The sequence below is a fragment of the Bos indicus x Bos taurus genome, chromosome 1, assembly GCF_003369695.1.
Source record: "Bos indicus x Bos taurus breed Angus x Brahman F1 hybrid chromosome 1, Bos_hybrid_MaternalHap_v2.0, whole genome shotgun sequence".
In the NCBI taxonomy this organism is placed as follows: domain Eukaryota; kingdom Metazoa; phylum Chordata; class Mammalia; order Artiodactyla; family Bovidae; genus Bos; species Bos indicus x Bos taurus.
Window position 1 is genome coordinate 44,604,003 of NC_040076.1, and position 14,063 is coordinate 44,618,065.

The 14,063-nt window shown below is 39.4% G+C and overlaps 1 protein-coding gene across 1 annotated transcript in view; it reads left to right on the plus strand.

Moving 5' to 3' along the window:
- Window positions 1-13,447, plus strand: part of LOC113898685 (transmembrane protein 45A-like) — an 89,761-nt gene extending 76,314 nt beyond the window's left edge. Inside the window, exon 6 of the mRNA XM_027552057.1 lies at window positions 13,041-13,447. Coding sequence (XP_027407858.1) covers window positions 13,041-13,134 — 94 coding nt within the window. The 3' untranslated portion in view covers window positions 13,135-13,447. The remainder of the gene's footprint in view (window positions 1-13,040) is intronic.
- Window positions 13,448-14,063: the final 616 nt, after the last annotated feature.

Genomic DNA, 14,063 nt, shown 5'->3' on the forward strand with positions numbered 1-14,063 from the left:
CATTGGAGAAGGAAATGGCAACCCACTCCAGTGCTCTTGCCTGGAGAATCCCAGGGACAGAAGAGCCTAGTGGGCTGCCGTCTATGGGGTCGCACAGGGTCAGACACAACTGAAGCGACTTAGCAGCAGTAGCAGCAAGGAATCTCCATACTGTTCTCCATAGTGGCTGCAATTTACATTCTCATCAACAGTGTAGGAGGGTTACCTTCTCTCAACACCCTCTCAAGCGTTTGTTGTTTGTGGATTTTTTGATGATAGCAATTCTGACTGGTGTGAGGTGATATGATTATCTCAATAGATGCAGAAAAAGCTTTAGACAAAATTCAACACCCATTTATGATTAAAAACTCCAGAAGTGGGCATAGAGGGACCATACCTCAACATAATAAACCCCATATATGACAAACTATAACTAACAATCATATTTATTGGTGAAAAGCTAAACGCATTTCCTCTAAGATCAGGAACAAGACAAAGATGTCCACTCTCACCACTTCTATTTGACTTAGTTTTGGAAGTCCTAGCTACAGCAATCAGGGAAGAGAAAGAAATACATGAAATTCAAATGAGAAAGAAGTTAAATTCATGTCACTGTTTGCAAATGACATGATCCTATACATGTAGAAAATGTTTTAGAAAATCCTAAAAACACCAAAAGAAAACTACTAGAGCTCATTATGAATTTGGTAAATTTGCAGGTTACAGAGTTAATACATAGAAGTCTGTTCTTATCTATACACTAACAATAAAAGATCCAAAAGAAAATTCAAGAAACAACCCCATTTACCAAGAATAATAACTTGGTAATAACAAGAATAACAACCCCATTAGAAGAATAAAATATCTTGGAATAAACCTACCTAAGGAGACCAAAGACCTGTATTCCCCAAACTATAAGACTTACTTATTTTATAACTGGAAGTTTGTATCTTTTGATCCCCTTCATCCATTTTTGCCTACCTCCCCCAACTCTGGCAACCGTGAATCTGTTCCTTTTGTTTGTTCCTTTGTTTTTTAGATCTCACAGATAAGTGAAATCATTTGGTATTTGTCTTTCTCTATCTGTTGTATTGTGTTTAGCATAATACCTCAAGGTCCATTTCATTCTTTTTTATGGTTGGGTAATATTCTATTATATACATATAAGTATAAAATATTTATCTTATATAAACACATATATAAAACATCTCCTTTATCCATTCATCAATTGATAGACATTTGTTTCCATATCCTGGTTTTGTGTGTGTGTGTTCAGTTGTGTCTGAGTCCGTGCGACCCTATAGCCCGCTGGCTTCTCTGTCCATGGGATTCTCCAGGTAAAAATACTGGAATGGGTTGCCATTTCCTTCTTCAGGGGATATTCCTGATCCAGGTATCAAACTCACCTCTCCTACATCTTCTGCCCTGCAGGCAGATTCTTTACCACTAAGCCATTGGGGAAGCCCAAATATTTTGGTTATTATATTATAAATATGGTACAGTGAACCTAGAGGTGCCTTTTTCAATTAGTGTTTTCATTTTCTTCAGATAAATACCCAGAAGTGGATTTGCTGGATTGTATGGTACTTCTGTTTTTAATTTTTTTAGGACACTTTATGCTGTTTTCCATAGTGGCTATACAAATTTACATTTATACCAAATAGTACATCAGAGTTCTCTTTTCTCTATATTCTGGCCAATACTTGTTATATCTTGTCCTTTTGATAACAGCTGTTCTGCAGGTATGCCTTTTAGTTGTCTGTAGGTTTTCTTTGGAATAATGTCTATTCAGATTCTCTGCCTATTTTTATTTTTATTTATTTATTTTGATGGTTTAATTTTTATTTTATTTTTAAACTTTACATAATTGTATTAGTTTTGCCAAATATCAAAATGAATCCACCACAGGTATACATGTGTTCCCCATCCTGAACCCTCCTCCCTCCTCCCTCCCCATACTATCCCTCTGGGTCATCCCAGTGCACCAGCCCCAAGCATCCAGTATCGTGCATTGAACCTGGACTGGCAACTCATTTCATATATGCTATTATACATATTTCAATGCCATTCTCCCAAATCATCCCACCCTCTCCCTCTCCCACAGAGTCCAAAAGACTGTTCTATACATCAGTGTCTCTTTTGCTGTCTCGTACACAGGGTTATTGTTACCATCTTTCTAAATTCCATATATATGCGTTAGTATACTGTATTGGTGTTTTTCTTTCTGGCTTACTTCACTCTGTATAATAGTCTCCAGTTTCATCCACCTCATTAGAACTGATTCAAATGTATTCTTTTTAATGGCTGAGTAATACTCCATTGTGTATATGTACCACAGCTTTCTTATCTATTCATCTGCTGATGGACATCTAGGTTGCTTCCATGTCCTGGCTATTATAAACAGTGCTGCGATGAACATTGGGGTACACGTGTCTCTTTCAATTCTGGTTTCCTCAGTGTGTATGCCCAGCAGTGGGATTGCTGGGTCATAAGGCAGTTCTATTTCCAGTTTTTTAAGGAATCTCCACACTGTTCTCCATAGTGGCTATACTAGTTTGCATCCCCACCAACAGTGTAAGAGGGTTCCCTTTTCTCCACATTGTCTCCAGCATTTATTACTTGTAGACTTTTGGATCGCAGCCATTCTGACTGTCTGCCTATTTTTAAATTGAATTTTCATTGTTGTTATGGGGTTGTTTGATTTCTTTATGTATTTTGGATATAACCTTTTATCAGATAACATTTAGGAATATCTTCTTCCATTCAGTGTTTCCTTTTTATTTTGTTGATGGTTTCCTTCACTGTGCAGAAGCTTTCTATTTGATGTAGTTCCATTTGTTTAGTTTTTCTTTTGTTGCCATTTCCTTTGGAGTCAGATGCAGAAAATATTAACAAGAGCAATATCAAGGAACTTACCACTTATATTTTCCTCTAGGAAGTTTATGGTTTTAGTCCTACATTCAAGACTTTAACCCATTTTGAGTTAGTTTCTATGTATAGTATAAGAGTGTCCAAGTTTCATTATTTTGCACGTGGCTATACAGTTTACCTAGCACAACAAAAAGACTGGCCTTTTCTCGTTTTATATTCTTGCCTCCTTTATCATAAATTAATTGACAATGTATTTATGAGTTTAGTTCTTTATTTTGTGTCATTGATCTATGGGTTTGTTTTTATGCCAATATCATACTGTTTTGATTTTATAGCTTTGTTGTATAGTCTGAAATTAGAAAGTATGAGCGCCCCCCCCCCCCCAGCTTTGTTCTTCTTTTTTAAGAAGAACAACCTCTTTTTGACTATTCAGGATCTTTTGTGATTCCATACAAACTTTGGGATTGTTTGTTCTATTTCTGTGAAAAATGCCATTCATAATTTGATAGGGATTGCATTGAATCTGTAGATCAATTTGGGTAATGTAGATATTTTAATGATATTAATTTTTCCAGTCCATAAGCATGGAATATCATTCCATTTACTTATGTCTTCTTCAATTATTTTTATCAATGTTTTATAGTTTTTAGCATATGCTGCTGCTAAGTCGTGTCAGTTGTGTCTGACTCTGTGCGACCCCGTAGACAGCAGCCCACCAGGGTCCCCCGTCCCTGGGATTCTCCAGGCAAGAACACTGGAGTGGGTTTCCATTTCCTTCTCCAATGCATGAAAGTGAAAGGTGAAAGTGAAGTCGCTCAGTCGTGCCCGACTCTTAGCGACCCCATGGACTGCAGACCACCAGGCTCCTCCGTCCATAGGATTTTCCAGGCAAGAGTACTGGAGTGGGGCGCCATTGCCTTGGGTCTTTCATTTCCTTGGTTAAATTTGTTCATAGGTATTTTATTCTTTTTGATGCCATTGTAAATGGGACTGTTTTCTTAATATCTCTTTCTAATAGTTCCTTGTTACTGTATAAAATGCAACATGTTTGCATATTGATTTTGTACCATGCAGCTTTACTAAAATTATTTATTAATTCTAACAGTTTTTTGGTGGAGTCTTTAGGGTTTTCTATACTGAGTATCATGTCCTCTGCAAATAGTAACAGTTTTACCTCTTCCTTTACAATTTGGATGCCTTTTTTTCTTGCCTAAATGCTATGGCTAGGACTTAAACTCTATTTTGACTGAAAGTAGTAAGAGTGAACCTTATTGTCTTGGTCCTGATTTTAAGGAATAAAATTTCATGACTTCATCACTGAGTATGGTGTTACCCGTGAGCATGTCCTATATGGTCTTTATTATGTTAAGATACATCTTTTTATATTCACTTGTTGAAAGTTTTTATCATAAATGATGTTGAATTTTGTCAAATGTTTTTATACATCTATTGAGATAATCATATGACTTTAATCCTTCTTTTTGTTAATGTGATATGTTACATTGATTAATTTGTAGATGTTGAACTATTCTTACATCCCCGGAATAAATCCCACTTGATCAGGGTATACGATCCTTTTAATATAGCCTTTAATTCAGTTTACTTATAGTGTTGAAAGTTTTACACCTATTTTTATCAGTGATATTGGCCTGTAATTTTCTTTTTTGTATGTGATATCTTTGTCTGATTTTAGTGTGAGGGTAATGTTGGTTTCTCCTTTTTTTATTTCTGATTTTCTTTGAGCCTTCTCTCTTTCATTCCTTCCCTGGTAGCTCAGATGGTAAAGAATCTGCCTGCAATGTGGTAGACCTAGGTTTGATCCCTGGGTCCGGAAAATCCCCTGGAGAAGGAAATGGCACCCCACTTCAGTATTCTTACCTGGAGAATCCCATGATCACAGGAACCTGGCAGGCTACAGTCCATGGGGAATCCCATGATCACAGGAACCTGGCAGGCTACAGTCCATGGGCTCATGAAGAGTCAGACATGACTAAATGACTAGCATTTCATTTTCTTTTTTCCTTAGTGAGTCTAGCTAAAGGTTTGTCAATTTTGTTTCAGTCAGTTCAGTTCAGTTCAGTCACTCAGTCTTGTCCGACTCTTTGCGACCCCATGAATTGCAGCACGCCAGGCCTCCCTGTCCATCACCAACTCCCGGAGTTCATTCAGACTCATGTCCATCGAGTCAGTGATGCCATCCAGCCATCTCATCATCTGTCGTCCCCTTCTCCTCCTGCTCCAAATCCCTCCCAGCATCAGAGTCTTTTCCAAGGAATCAACTCTTTGCATGAGGTAGGCAAAGTACTGGACTTTCAGCTTCAGCATCATTCCTTCCAAAGAAATCCCAGGGCTGATCTCCTTCAGAATGGACTGGTTGGATCTCCTTGCAGTCCAAGGGACTCTCAAGAGTCTTCTCCAACACCACAGTTCAAAAGCATCAATTCTTCAGTGCTCAGCTTTCTTCACAGTCCAACTCTCACATCCATACATGACCACTGGAAAAACCATAGCCTTGACTAGAAGGACCTTTGTTGGCAAAGTAATGTCTCTGTTTTTGAATATGCTGTCTAGGTTGGTCATAACTTTTCTTCCAAGGAGTAAGCGTCTTTTAATTTCATGGCTGCAGTCACCATCTGCAGTGATTTTGGAGCCCAGAAAAATAAAGTCTGACACTGTTTCCACTGTTTCCCCACATATTTCCCATGAAGTGATGGGACTGAAAGGTTGTTGTTGAATCACGCGAACACACCAGGATTCTTGGCCCCCGGAGGAGAAGAATTCAATCCGGGGCCAGAGACGAGGCTTGATCGCTCAGAGCTTTTGTGTAATAAAGTTTTATTGAAGTATAAAGGAGATAGAGAAAGCTTCTGACATAGGCATCAGAAGGGGGCAGAAAGAGTACCCCCCTGCTAGTCTTTAGCTGGATGTTATATAGTCACTAGCAGTCTGTTAATGAAAGAAAGGAATGTCTTAAAATTCAGAATGGCACCAGGCCCCTCACCCATAAGATGCATTTTGGGATAATCTTGGCACCAAATGGTTTATCCTGGGCCATAAAATGATTAACTTGAATCTTGAAGAAGGGCAGACCACCATACAAATAGTTTCATTTACATAGATTAGGGGAACAATATCCATACTGGTTTGTCAAGTAGGTTCTGGGCCAAGAGGCGGAACCGGCTTGGAGACAGTTTGGGGTAAAGGCATAGTACATTAGCATAGCTTAAGACAAACATTTCCATAAGAAAAAGGCATTGGTTATCTCTAGACTCGAGAATAGCTAACTTCAGGTGAAGCCGGGTGTCATTATGGCAACACAATATTTTAAGAAAAACCTCCCTTTAAATTTGTATAGAGAAGGAAAAAATATTGCTAGTTTGTTTCCTCCTGCCGCTTAAGAGAGATAAAAATGTCTGACACTTGCAGGCTATTTCCTCTATTTGGAGACCCCTGGCCTTCCTGCCATGATCTTCGTTTTCTGAATGTTGAGCTTTAAGCCAACATTTCACTCTCCTCTTTCACTCTCATCAAGAGGCTTTTTAGTTCTCTTCACTTTCTGCCATAAGGGTGGTGTCATCTGCATATCTGAGGTTATTGACATTTCTCCCGGCAATCTTGATTCCAGCTTGTGCTTCTTCCAGCCCAGCATTTCTCATGATGTATTCTGCATATAAGTTAAATAAGCAGGGTGACAATATACAGCCTTGACATACTCCTTTTCCTGTTTGGAACCAGTCTGTTGTTCTATGTCCAGTTCTAACTGTTGCTTCCTGACCTGCATACATGTTTCTCAAGAGGCAGGTCAGGAGGTCTGGTATTCCCATCTCTTTCAGAATTTTCCACAGTTTATTGTGATCCACACAGTCAACGGCTTTGGCATAGTCAATAAAGCAGAAATAGATGTTTTTCTGGAACTCTCTTGCTTTTTCCATGATCCAGCAGATGTTGGTAATTTGATCTCTGGTTCCTCTGCCTTTTCTAAAACCAGCTTGAACATCTGGAAGTTCACGGTTCATGTACTGCTGAAGCCTGGCTGGGAATATTTTCAGCAATTTTGTTTAAATTTTTTCAAATAATCAGCTGTTTGTTTCACTGATCTCTTCTATTGTCTTTTCACTTTCTATTTCATTTATTTCTACTCTGATCTTTACTATTTCCTTCCTTATAGTAATTTTGGGCTTTGTTGGCTCTTCTTTTTCCAGTTCCCTTTGGTGTAAAAGTGAGGTTGTTTATTTGAAATTTTTCTTATTTCTCAAGGTAGGACTATTGCTATAAACTTCCATCTTACAACTGCTTTTGTTGCATTGCATAGATTTTAGTATGTTGTATTTCCATTTTCCACTTGTCTCCAGGTGGTTTTTAATTTCTCCTCTGATCTAACACTGGTGCTAGCAAGTTAGAATTAGAGTACAAAAATGGTTGCCACTCGTGCTGGCACTAGCAAAGTAGAGGGGGAAGAAAGTGAAAATGGAACCTGCCAGTGCTTCCATTCCTGGGAGAGAATCCTAACAGATTTCTTCCTTGCTGGCAGATGCTTTAAGATTAGCAAATGAATCCCATTCACATATGGTTTGGACTCTTCAAACTGTGGTTTTTGTGCTGTATGGCCAGGTGGGTGAGTCTGCATGCAAGCCCATTAAGAGTGGAATCTCCATTCCTTACAGCCCTTTGGTTCTTCTGGACATCAGCACTGTTGATCTTCAAAGCCAGATGTTTTGGGGGCTCATCTCATCAATGCAAGTCCAAAGGGTTCGGGTGCCTGATATAGGGCACAAATCCTTGCTCCTCAGGAAGAAGCTCTGTATCTGTGAGATCTCTTTGACTGTGGGTCTCCAACCTGGAGGTGGGGTCTTTGGTGGGACCACATCTCTGCCTCTTTTACCCATCTCATTGTGGACCTTTTGTCCTTTATTGTAGAGGAGCTATTTGGTTAGTTTTCAGGTCTTTTTCTATTTCCATAGGAAATTGTTCCTTATGTAGCTGTAGATTTGCTGTGTCCATGGGAGACGGTGAATTCAGGACCTTCCTAGGCTGCTCTCTTGAACCACCTCCCCCACCCTCCCTTGTTGTTTTTATTATTCCTTTTGTTCTTGTTCTCCTTCTTCTTCTGTATCAAAAATTGTATAAGGTATCCAAAATCACTGCAGATGGTGACTGCAGCCATGAAATTAAAAGATGCTTACTCCTTGGAAGAAAAGTTATGACTGATCTTGAAAAGCAGAGACATTACTTTGCCAACAAAGGTCCGTCTAGTCAAGACTATGGTTTTTCCAGTGGTCATGTATGGATGTGAGAGTTGGACTGTGAAGAAAGCTGAGCACTGAAGAATTGATGCTTTTGAACTGTGGTGTTGGAGAAGACTCTTGAGAGTCCCTTGGACTGCCAGGAGATCCAACTAGTCCATTCTGAAGGAGATCAGCCCTGGGATTTCTTTGGAAGGAATGATGCTAAAGCTGAAACTCCAGTACTTTGGCCGCCTCATGCGAAGAGTTGACTCATTGGAAAAGACTCTGATGCTGGGAGGGATTGAGGGCAGGAGGAGAAGGGGACGACAGATGATGAGATGGCTGGATGGCATCACTGACTTGATGGACGTGAGTCTGAGTGAACTCCGGGAGTTGGTGATGGACAGGGAGGCCTGGCGTGCTGCGATTCATGGGGTCACAAAGAGTCAGACACGACTGAGCAACTGAACTGAACTGAACTGAACTAAACTGATGGACCTTATGGAGAAAGAAAGACAGTTTAAATATAGTACGATGAATGGAAATAGTGTAAGAATAAAGCACTATTGGAACACACAGGAGGTCTCCTCACAATTGAGAATTAAGCTGCAACTTGAAGGATGAGTAGGAATAGAATGGAATGAGCATGGTTCCTTATTTCCATTAGCATGGTAGCTAATGCCAAACCACAGTTGGCTTGGCTGATTCCAACTGTTAATCATGCAGGCTCTAAATCTTCAGACTTTAGCATTGATTGAAGTGTTCTATATCTGCAGTCTCCACCATGTAGCCATGATCTATGTGTGATTATTGCACACTTGACATGTGCCTTGTTATTGTTGTTGCTATTCAGTTGCCAAGTCATATCTGACTCTTTTGCAACCCCATGTCCTGTGGCTCGCAGGGCTCCTCTGTCCATGGGATTTCCCAGGCAAGAATACTGGAGTGGTTTGACATTTCCTTGTCCAGAGGATCTTCCCAACCCAGTACTACATTAATTTTAATGAATTTTAGCTTTCATACATACATAGTGACTATCATTTTGGATAGTACACGTCTAGCATGTTCTCTAGATTCCCTAGATTCAGTAGTTGATTCGAGGCCCAATGGGGTCTCAGCCTCTGCCCAAACTAGCTTTCTAGTCCTCTCTAGATGTTTCCCCAGTTACCTCTACTTCTCTGTGCTTCTGTGGGTTTTACTGCTAAAGAGATTTGGTGCTGTGTCTCTGGGTAAAAAGGCCTTTTCCTTGTCTAGCTCCCAGATGTCTCTAGTAGGCTTTGATTTGTAGTTACCTTCTTCTAGAGGTCTAAGTGCTATGCCTGCTTGAAATTCTACCTTCTTATGGAATGATTTCTATTAGTCCTATTCAGTTCCCCCAAAGCATGTGTATGCACTGATGGTTAAGGTTCACTCTGCCACTGAGTGAAACTTGACTTCTTCCTCTATTGTTTTAGGCTGACTTTGGGCCTCATCTCCTTAGGGTTTGGACAGCCTCCAAGAATAAAGCCGGCATTCAAGAAGCCTCTCTATTCCATGTCAGTTCTAGAGCCAAAAGAAGACTATTGCTTCTTTCTGTTTTAAAAACCTCAGACCCCTAATGAGCCGCTTACCCACGTATAGTTTTCTAGAAACCAGAAAGTTCATGTTTACTTTTGCAACTGCCTCTCCTTCCCCGGCACCCTGGACTTCTTGACTACATGTTGTCTCTTCCCGGCATATCCAATCAAATGCTCATCTCTTCTATGAAAACTTATGTGATTGTTCTTGTCTTTGCTTATCTCCTTGCATGAGTTTACAGTACTTTAGTCTTGATCACACATTTTAACAGTTGTGATCTATCTTGTGATATTTACTATTAGCTCATGTTAGGCTTATCTGCTAACTAGATTGTGCTACCTGGAGGAAAAGATCTTTTTCATATCTCTCACTGATCTTGGCATACTCTCAAAAACACTTATTTTCTATTTTAACAGCTCTGCTTCAGAACTTCTCAAACAGGGTTCAGTTGTTTGGGAATGTTTTATATGCTTTTAAGTTTTACTCTCATACTGCTTATGAAATATAAGGCCAAGAGCTTGTATTCTGATATATTTTAATATAATATTAAGCAGTAGATTAAACAATATCACGAAGATTGAATATTGACTTTTAGCATGGTTATATGTAGGATAATTCAATTCAATCCTGTAGTCATGAAGAGCTTTGAAAATATGTACACCTGGGTTTGACTGTGAAGTGGATTAAAACTCAGTCACAGGTGATAGGTTTTAAGGACATTCTATCTGAATTTATTTGACAAAGCACAAAGATCACCATGGAAACAAAACTGGGTTATGGAACTGCTGCCCCCCAAATCTCTGAAGAATGAAGCTGTGCTTTGCAGCTTTCCCGAATAATGGTTTAAAGATTGCTTCATCTAGTCCCATGCCTGTTGTTCTCATGACAGCTCATAGGAGACCCCTATCTGTTGGGAAATCTTATTGTGTGTTTTACTATATTTCACATATAAACTTACATAAACATCACTGTGATACAGAAGTACTTCAAAAGCCCCTTTGGATGGACAAAGAAATATTACCCATTTTCAGGTTGGTTTTCCAAACAAATGATTCTTGTGAGCCATTTTGAAGAACAAAATAGAAATGACCAAATTCATGGTAGATGGTAGTTTGATTTTTGGAAGTTTGATTTCCACTTCAACTCTGGAAGTATACCCAGAGTCTCAGCTCTGCTCTTATATTAAGAGCAGAAGAGAACATGTGGGAGCAAAAGCCCAGACACACCCTGAACTTAGTGTCCTGAACTTGCACCATTCCAGGATTTAGCAATTATTTGTACTTCCTGCTTATTATTCCATCCCTCAATCTCTCCCTAGTAGCCATTTCTGTGTGTGCCAATACCAAGGGCTTCAGGGTGTGGACAGAGCCTGAATATGCCTCAGCTTGATGGCGTCTAACAACAGCAGATACAACTCAGAGAGGAGGAATCTGGAACAGGAGTAGTCACTGTGTTAACACTGTTAACCGTGTAAACAATTTCTACAGCAAATTTCCTACAGACAAATGAGTTCCGTTCTGAGAGCCTGTTCATAAGTCCAATTTGTTTGTAAGTGCAAGTGGCTTCACTTTCACTTTTCACTTTCATGCATTGGAGAAGGAAATGGCAACCCACTCCAGTGTTCTTGCCTGGAGAATCCCAGGGACGGGGAAGCTTGGTGGGCTGCTGTCTATGGGGTCGCACAGAGTCGGACACGACTGAAGTGACTTAGCAGCAGCAGTACTGTAATAGGTTTATAATACTTCTCACACAAGTAATATATACATTAAAAAAAAACACAAAAATAAAGAAGTATTTTTAACCTCACAATACAGTACCTTGAAAAGTACAGTACTATAGTACAACAGCTGGCATATAGGGGCTGGCATGCACATTCACATATTTGAAAGTGTGCGACTTGAAGTTTCACATGTAGGCAACTTACACTAAATAGCTAGTTCTTTGTTTCACTTTCCAGAAGAGTCATCAAGAATGAATCTAATGAATGTACTAATTAATCCCTTTCATTTAGCACCTACTCAGGTTTTGCAATGTGGAGATAACCATGTGGGTTTAAAAAAATGAAATGATACAGTGTCCTAGTTTTAACCTTAGTTAAAACTATTAGCTTTTCATGAAAACAGTGCCTTGAAGAGTTGAGAACATTGGGAACCAGGTCAATGGTCAACTAATTATCAAGGCAAAAGATTTTGAGTAGTTTTTCTTGGCTTCTGATGAGTCCGTAGATGTTACTGATACCACTCAATTGTTGTGTGTTGGAGAAATTAATGTTGAGTTGGAAATGACTGAAGAATTACCTCTGGGTAGATGAGTGATATGAACTTCTGTAGGACCGCTCCACAGTCCACTGAATCATCACATACATAGCGAACCACTATTACGAACCAGTGAACAGTTATTCTATGAACCATAGAACAATTATTATGAATTGTTCTAGACTCTGACAAGAGTTAGAGCAGTAAATAAGATGAAGCCTCTGCTCTTAGGAAACTCATACTCTAGTGAGATCCAGAGCACAAGTAAAAGCCTGGTGTATTGAGAGGGATGGGCCAGACCTTCTTTGGGAGAAAAAGACAGAAAACAAGTGTAAAGTTACAGACAGGCTGGTGACGTTTTTCATAAAACAATAATGATTTTGGATTTGGTTTATCAGTTTGTTTGCGTATCCTTATGTACTTCTGGAAGTTAACAATATTTTATTGACATAGTCACGCACCATTTCTTCACAAATAATCCTGCACAGGAAAAGTTTTATGTAGTTCTGATTACATCAGAAAAGTTGAGAGCCTGCTGAGTTTCTGCTACCAAGAAACTTGGCATCTTTCAATTCTGAAATTTCCCCCCAGCACCTACACATTTTCTTAATCTATGAAAACAGTTACAAGAATAGAGGTCACTTCTTTCAACTTCTTAGTGCATCAGGGACCATCACATTCAACAGAACAGCCTGGGGCCAGCACAGAAGCAGCTCTCTGAAGACACAGTAAGGGCTGCAGTACAGCCCAGACTTGACATGGGGCTCAACCTGGGGAAGGCGATGGCTTCATGGGCTTCCTTCTCAGGACAGGGCTCCTTTTTGTAATACTCAGCTGAGCTCAGTTTCTTCAGGACCTACTACAGTCCAGAGATTCTTTTGTTTGTCTTAGAAATGGTTAAAGTTATGAATTTTGAATATGATGCAAACAATTATGTTACATATTAGAGGTTTATTGTGTCTGTTTGCTTATAGACTGCTTTAATCCACAAAATGTTCGCAGGTAGCTCCAAAGACAAATAAAAGTGATTTTCTTTTTGAGGGTGCCTCTTCCATTTGCACAGATAATTTGGAGTTTGTTGTACTATAGATACAGATAGTTTGGGGTTTTAATTTTAAATGGAATAATGTAAGATGACTTTCATTCTCCTCAGGTTGGTTAAATCTCGATTTACGAGGTTCTGCCCTTCAGAAGTTGAACTGCTGAAAAATGCTGAACGAGAACAAGATTCAGAAGAAGAGATGTGACTTTGATGGGCATCCAGTCTTTCTAGATGAAATTTTTCTTTTTCTATTATTTTTGCCTTTTTATCTTTTGTTTGGAGAACAGCTGATTGAGAATGATTCTTGGTGTCATGATATTGGGGGCTTGAGGTGGCTCTCTCTAGATTAGTTAAAGCATGATGCCCACATTCTGAAAAATACTTGTTTTGTTTGCCTTATAGATATATATGCTCAAGGTTCCTGGGCTTACTATCATTTGTAACTCATAGATGGGATTTCACTTGTTTACTGCCTTGCTACGGTGGGAAATAAACAAATCCGTGGATCTTGGTTCAAACACCTCAGATATTTTTGTTATTCAGCTGCACCCCACCTTTATATCATGAAGATAGAACCTGTGTGACACCGAAATTCCTTTTCACGAGACATCTCTTTCTGTAGCACCTGTGTTCTCTCCTGGGAAGAGCAAGCTGGAAGTCATCCTGTGGTGCACTCTCTCAAAGAAGATAAAAGGCATGATCCATGGTTACAGAAGGGTACATGGTGAAAAAGCCATGAAAATCTAGGAAAGGAGAGTTTGAATATTATCTGTAGAGGAAAAAATCATCACATGGCTTAGTATGGCCACCATGCCATCTACCCTGCTAGAATAACTGAGGGGTTAAAACAGAAGCCTTTTATGGAATACATGGGTAAACAATCAGAGCCCTTTTTCACTGGTGGACTAAGTAACTCCCAAAGGAGAGTCTGAAATTCTTTCTCATTCTGGCTTTACCATCACTAGCCTCTAGGGTTTAAACAGTGACCATGTCTTCTCTGTGAAGGTAGGGAATTCAATCAAATGGATCAATTTCTGGCTGTCATATTTTATGAATCTAGAATCTCTGAGACAAAATTGAAGCTAATTTAGTACAGATTAGTCAGAAAGGCCAGTCTCTGCTGTGACAGGAAAG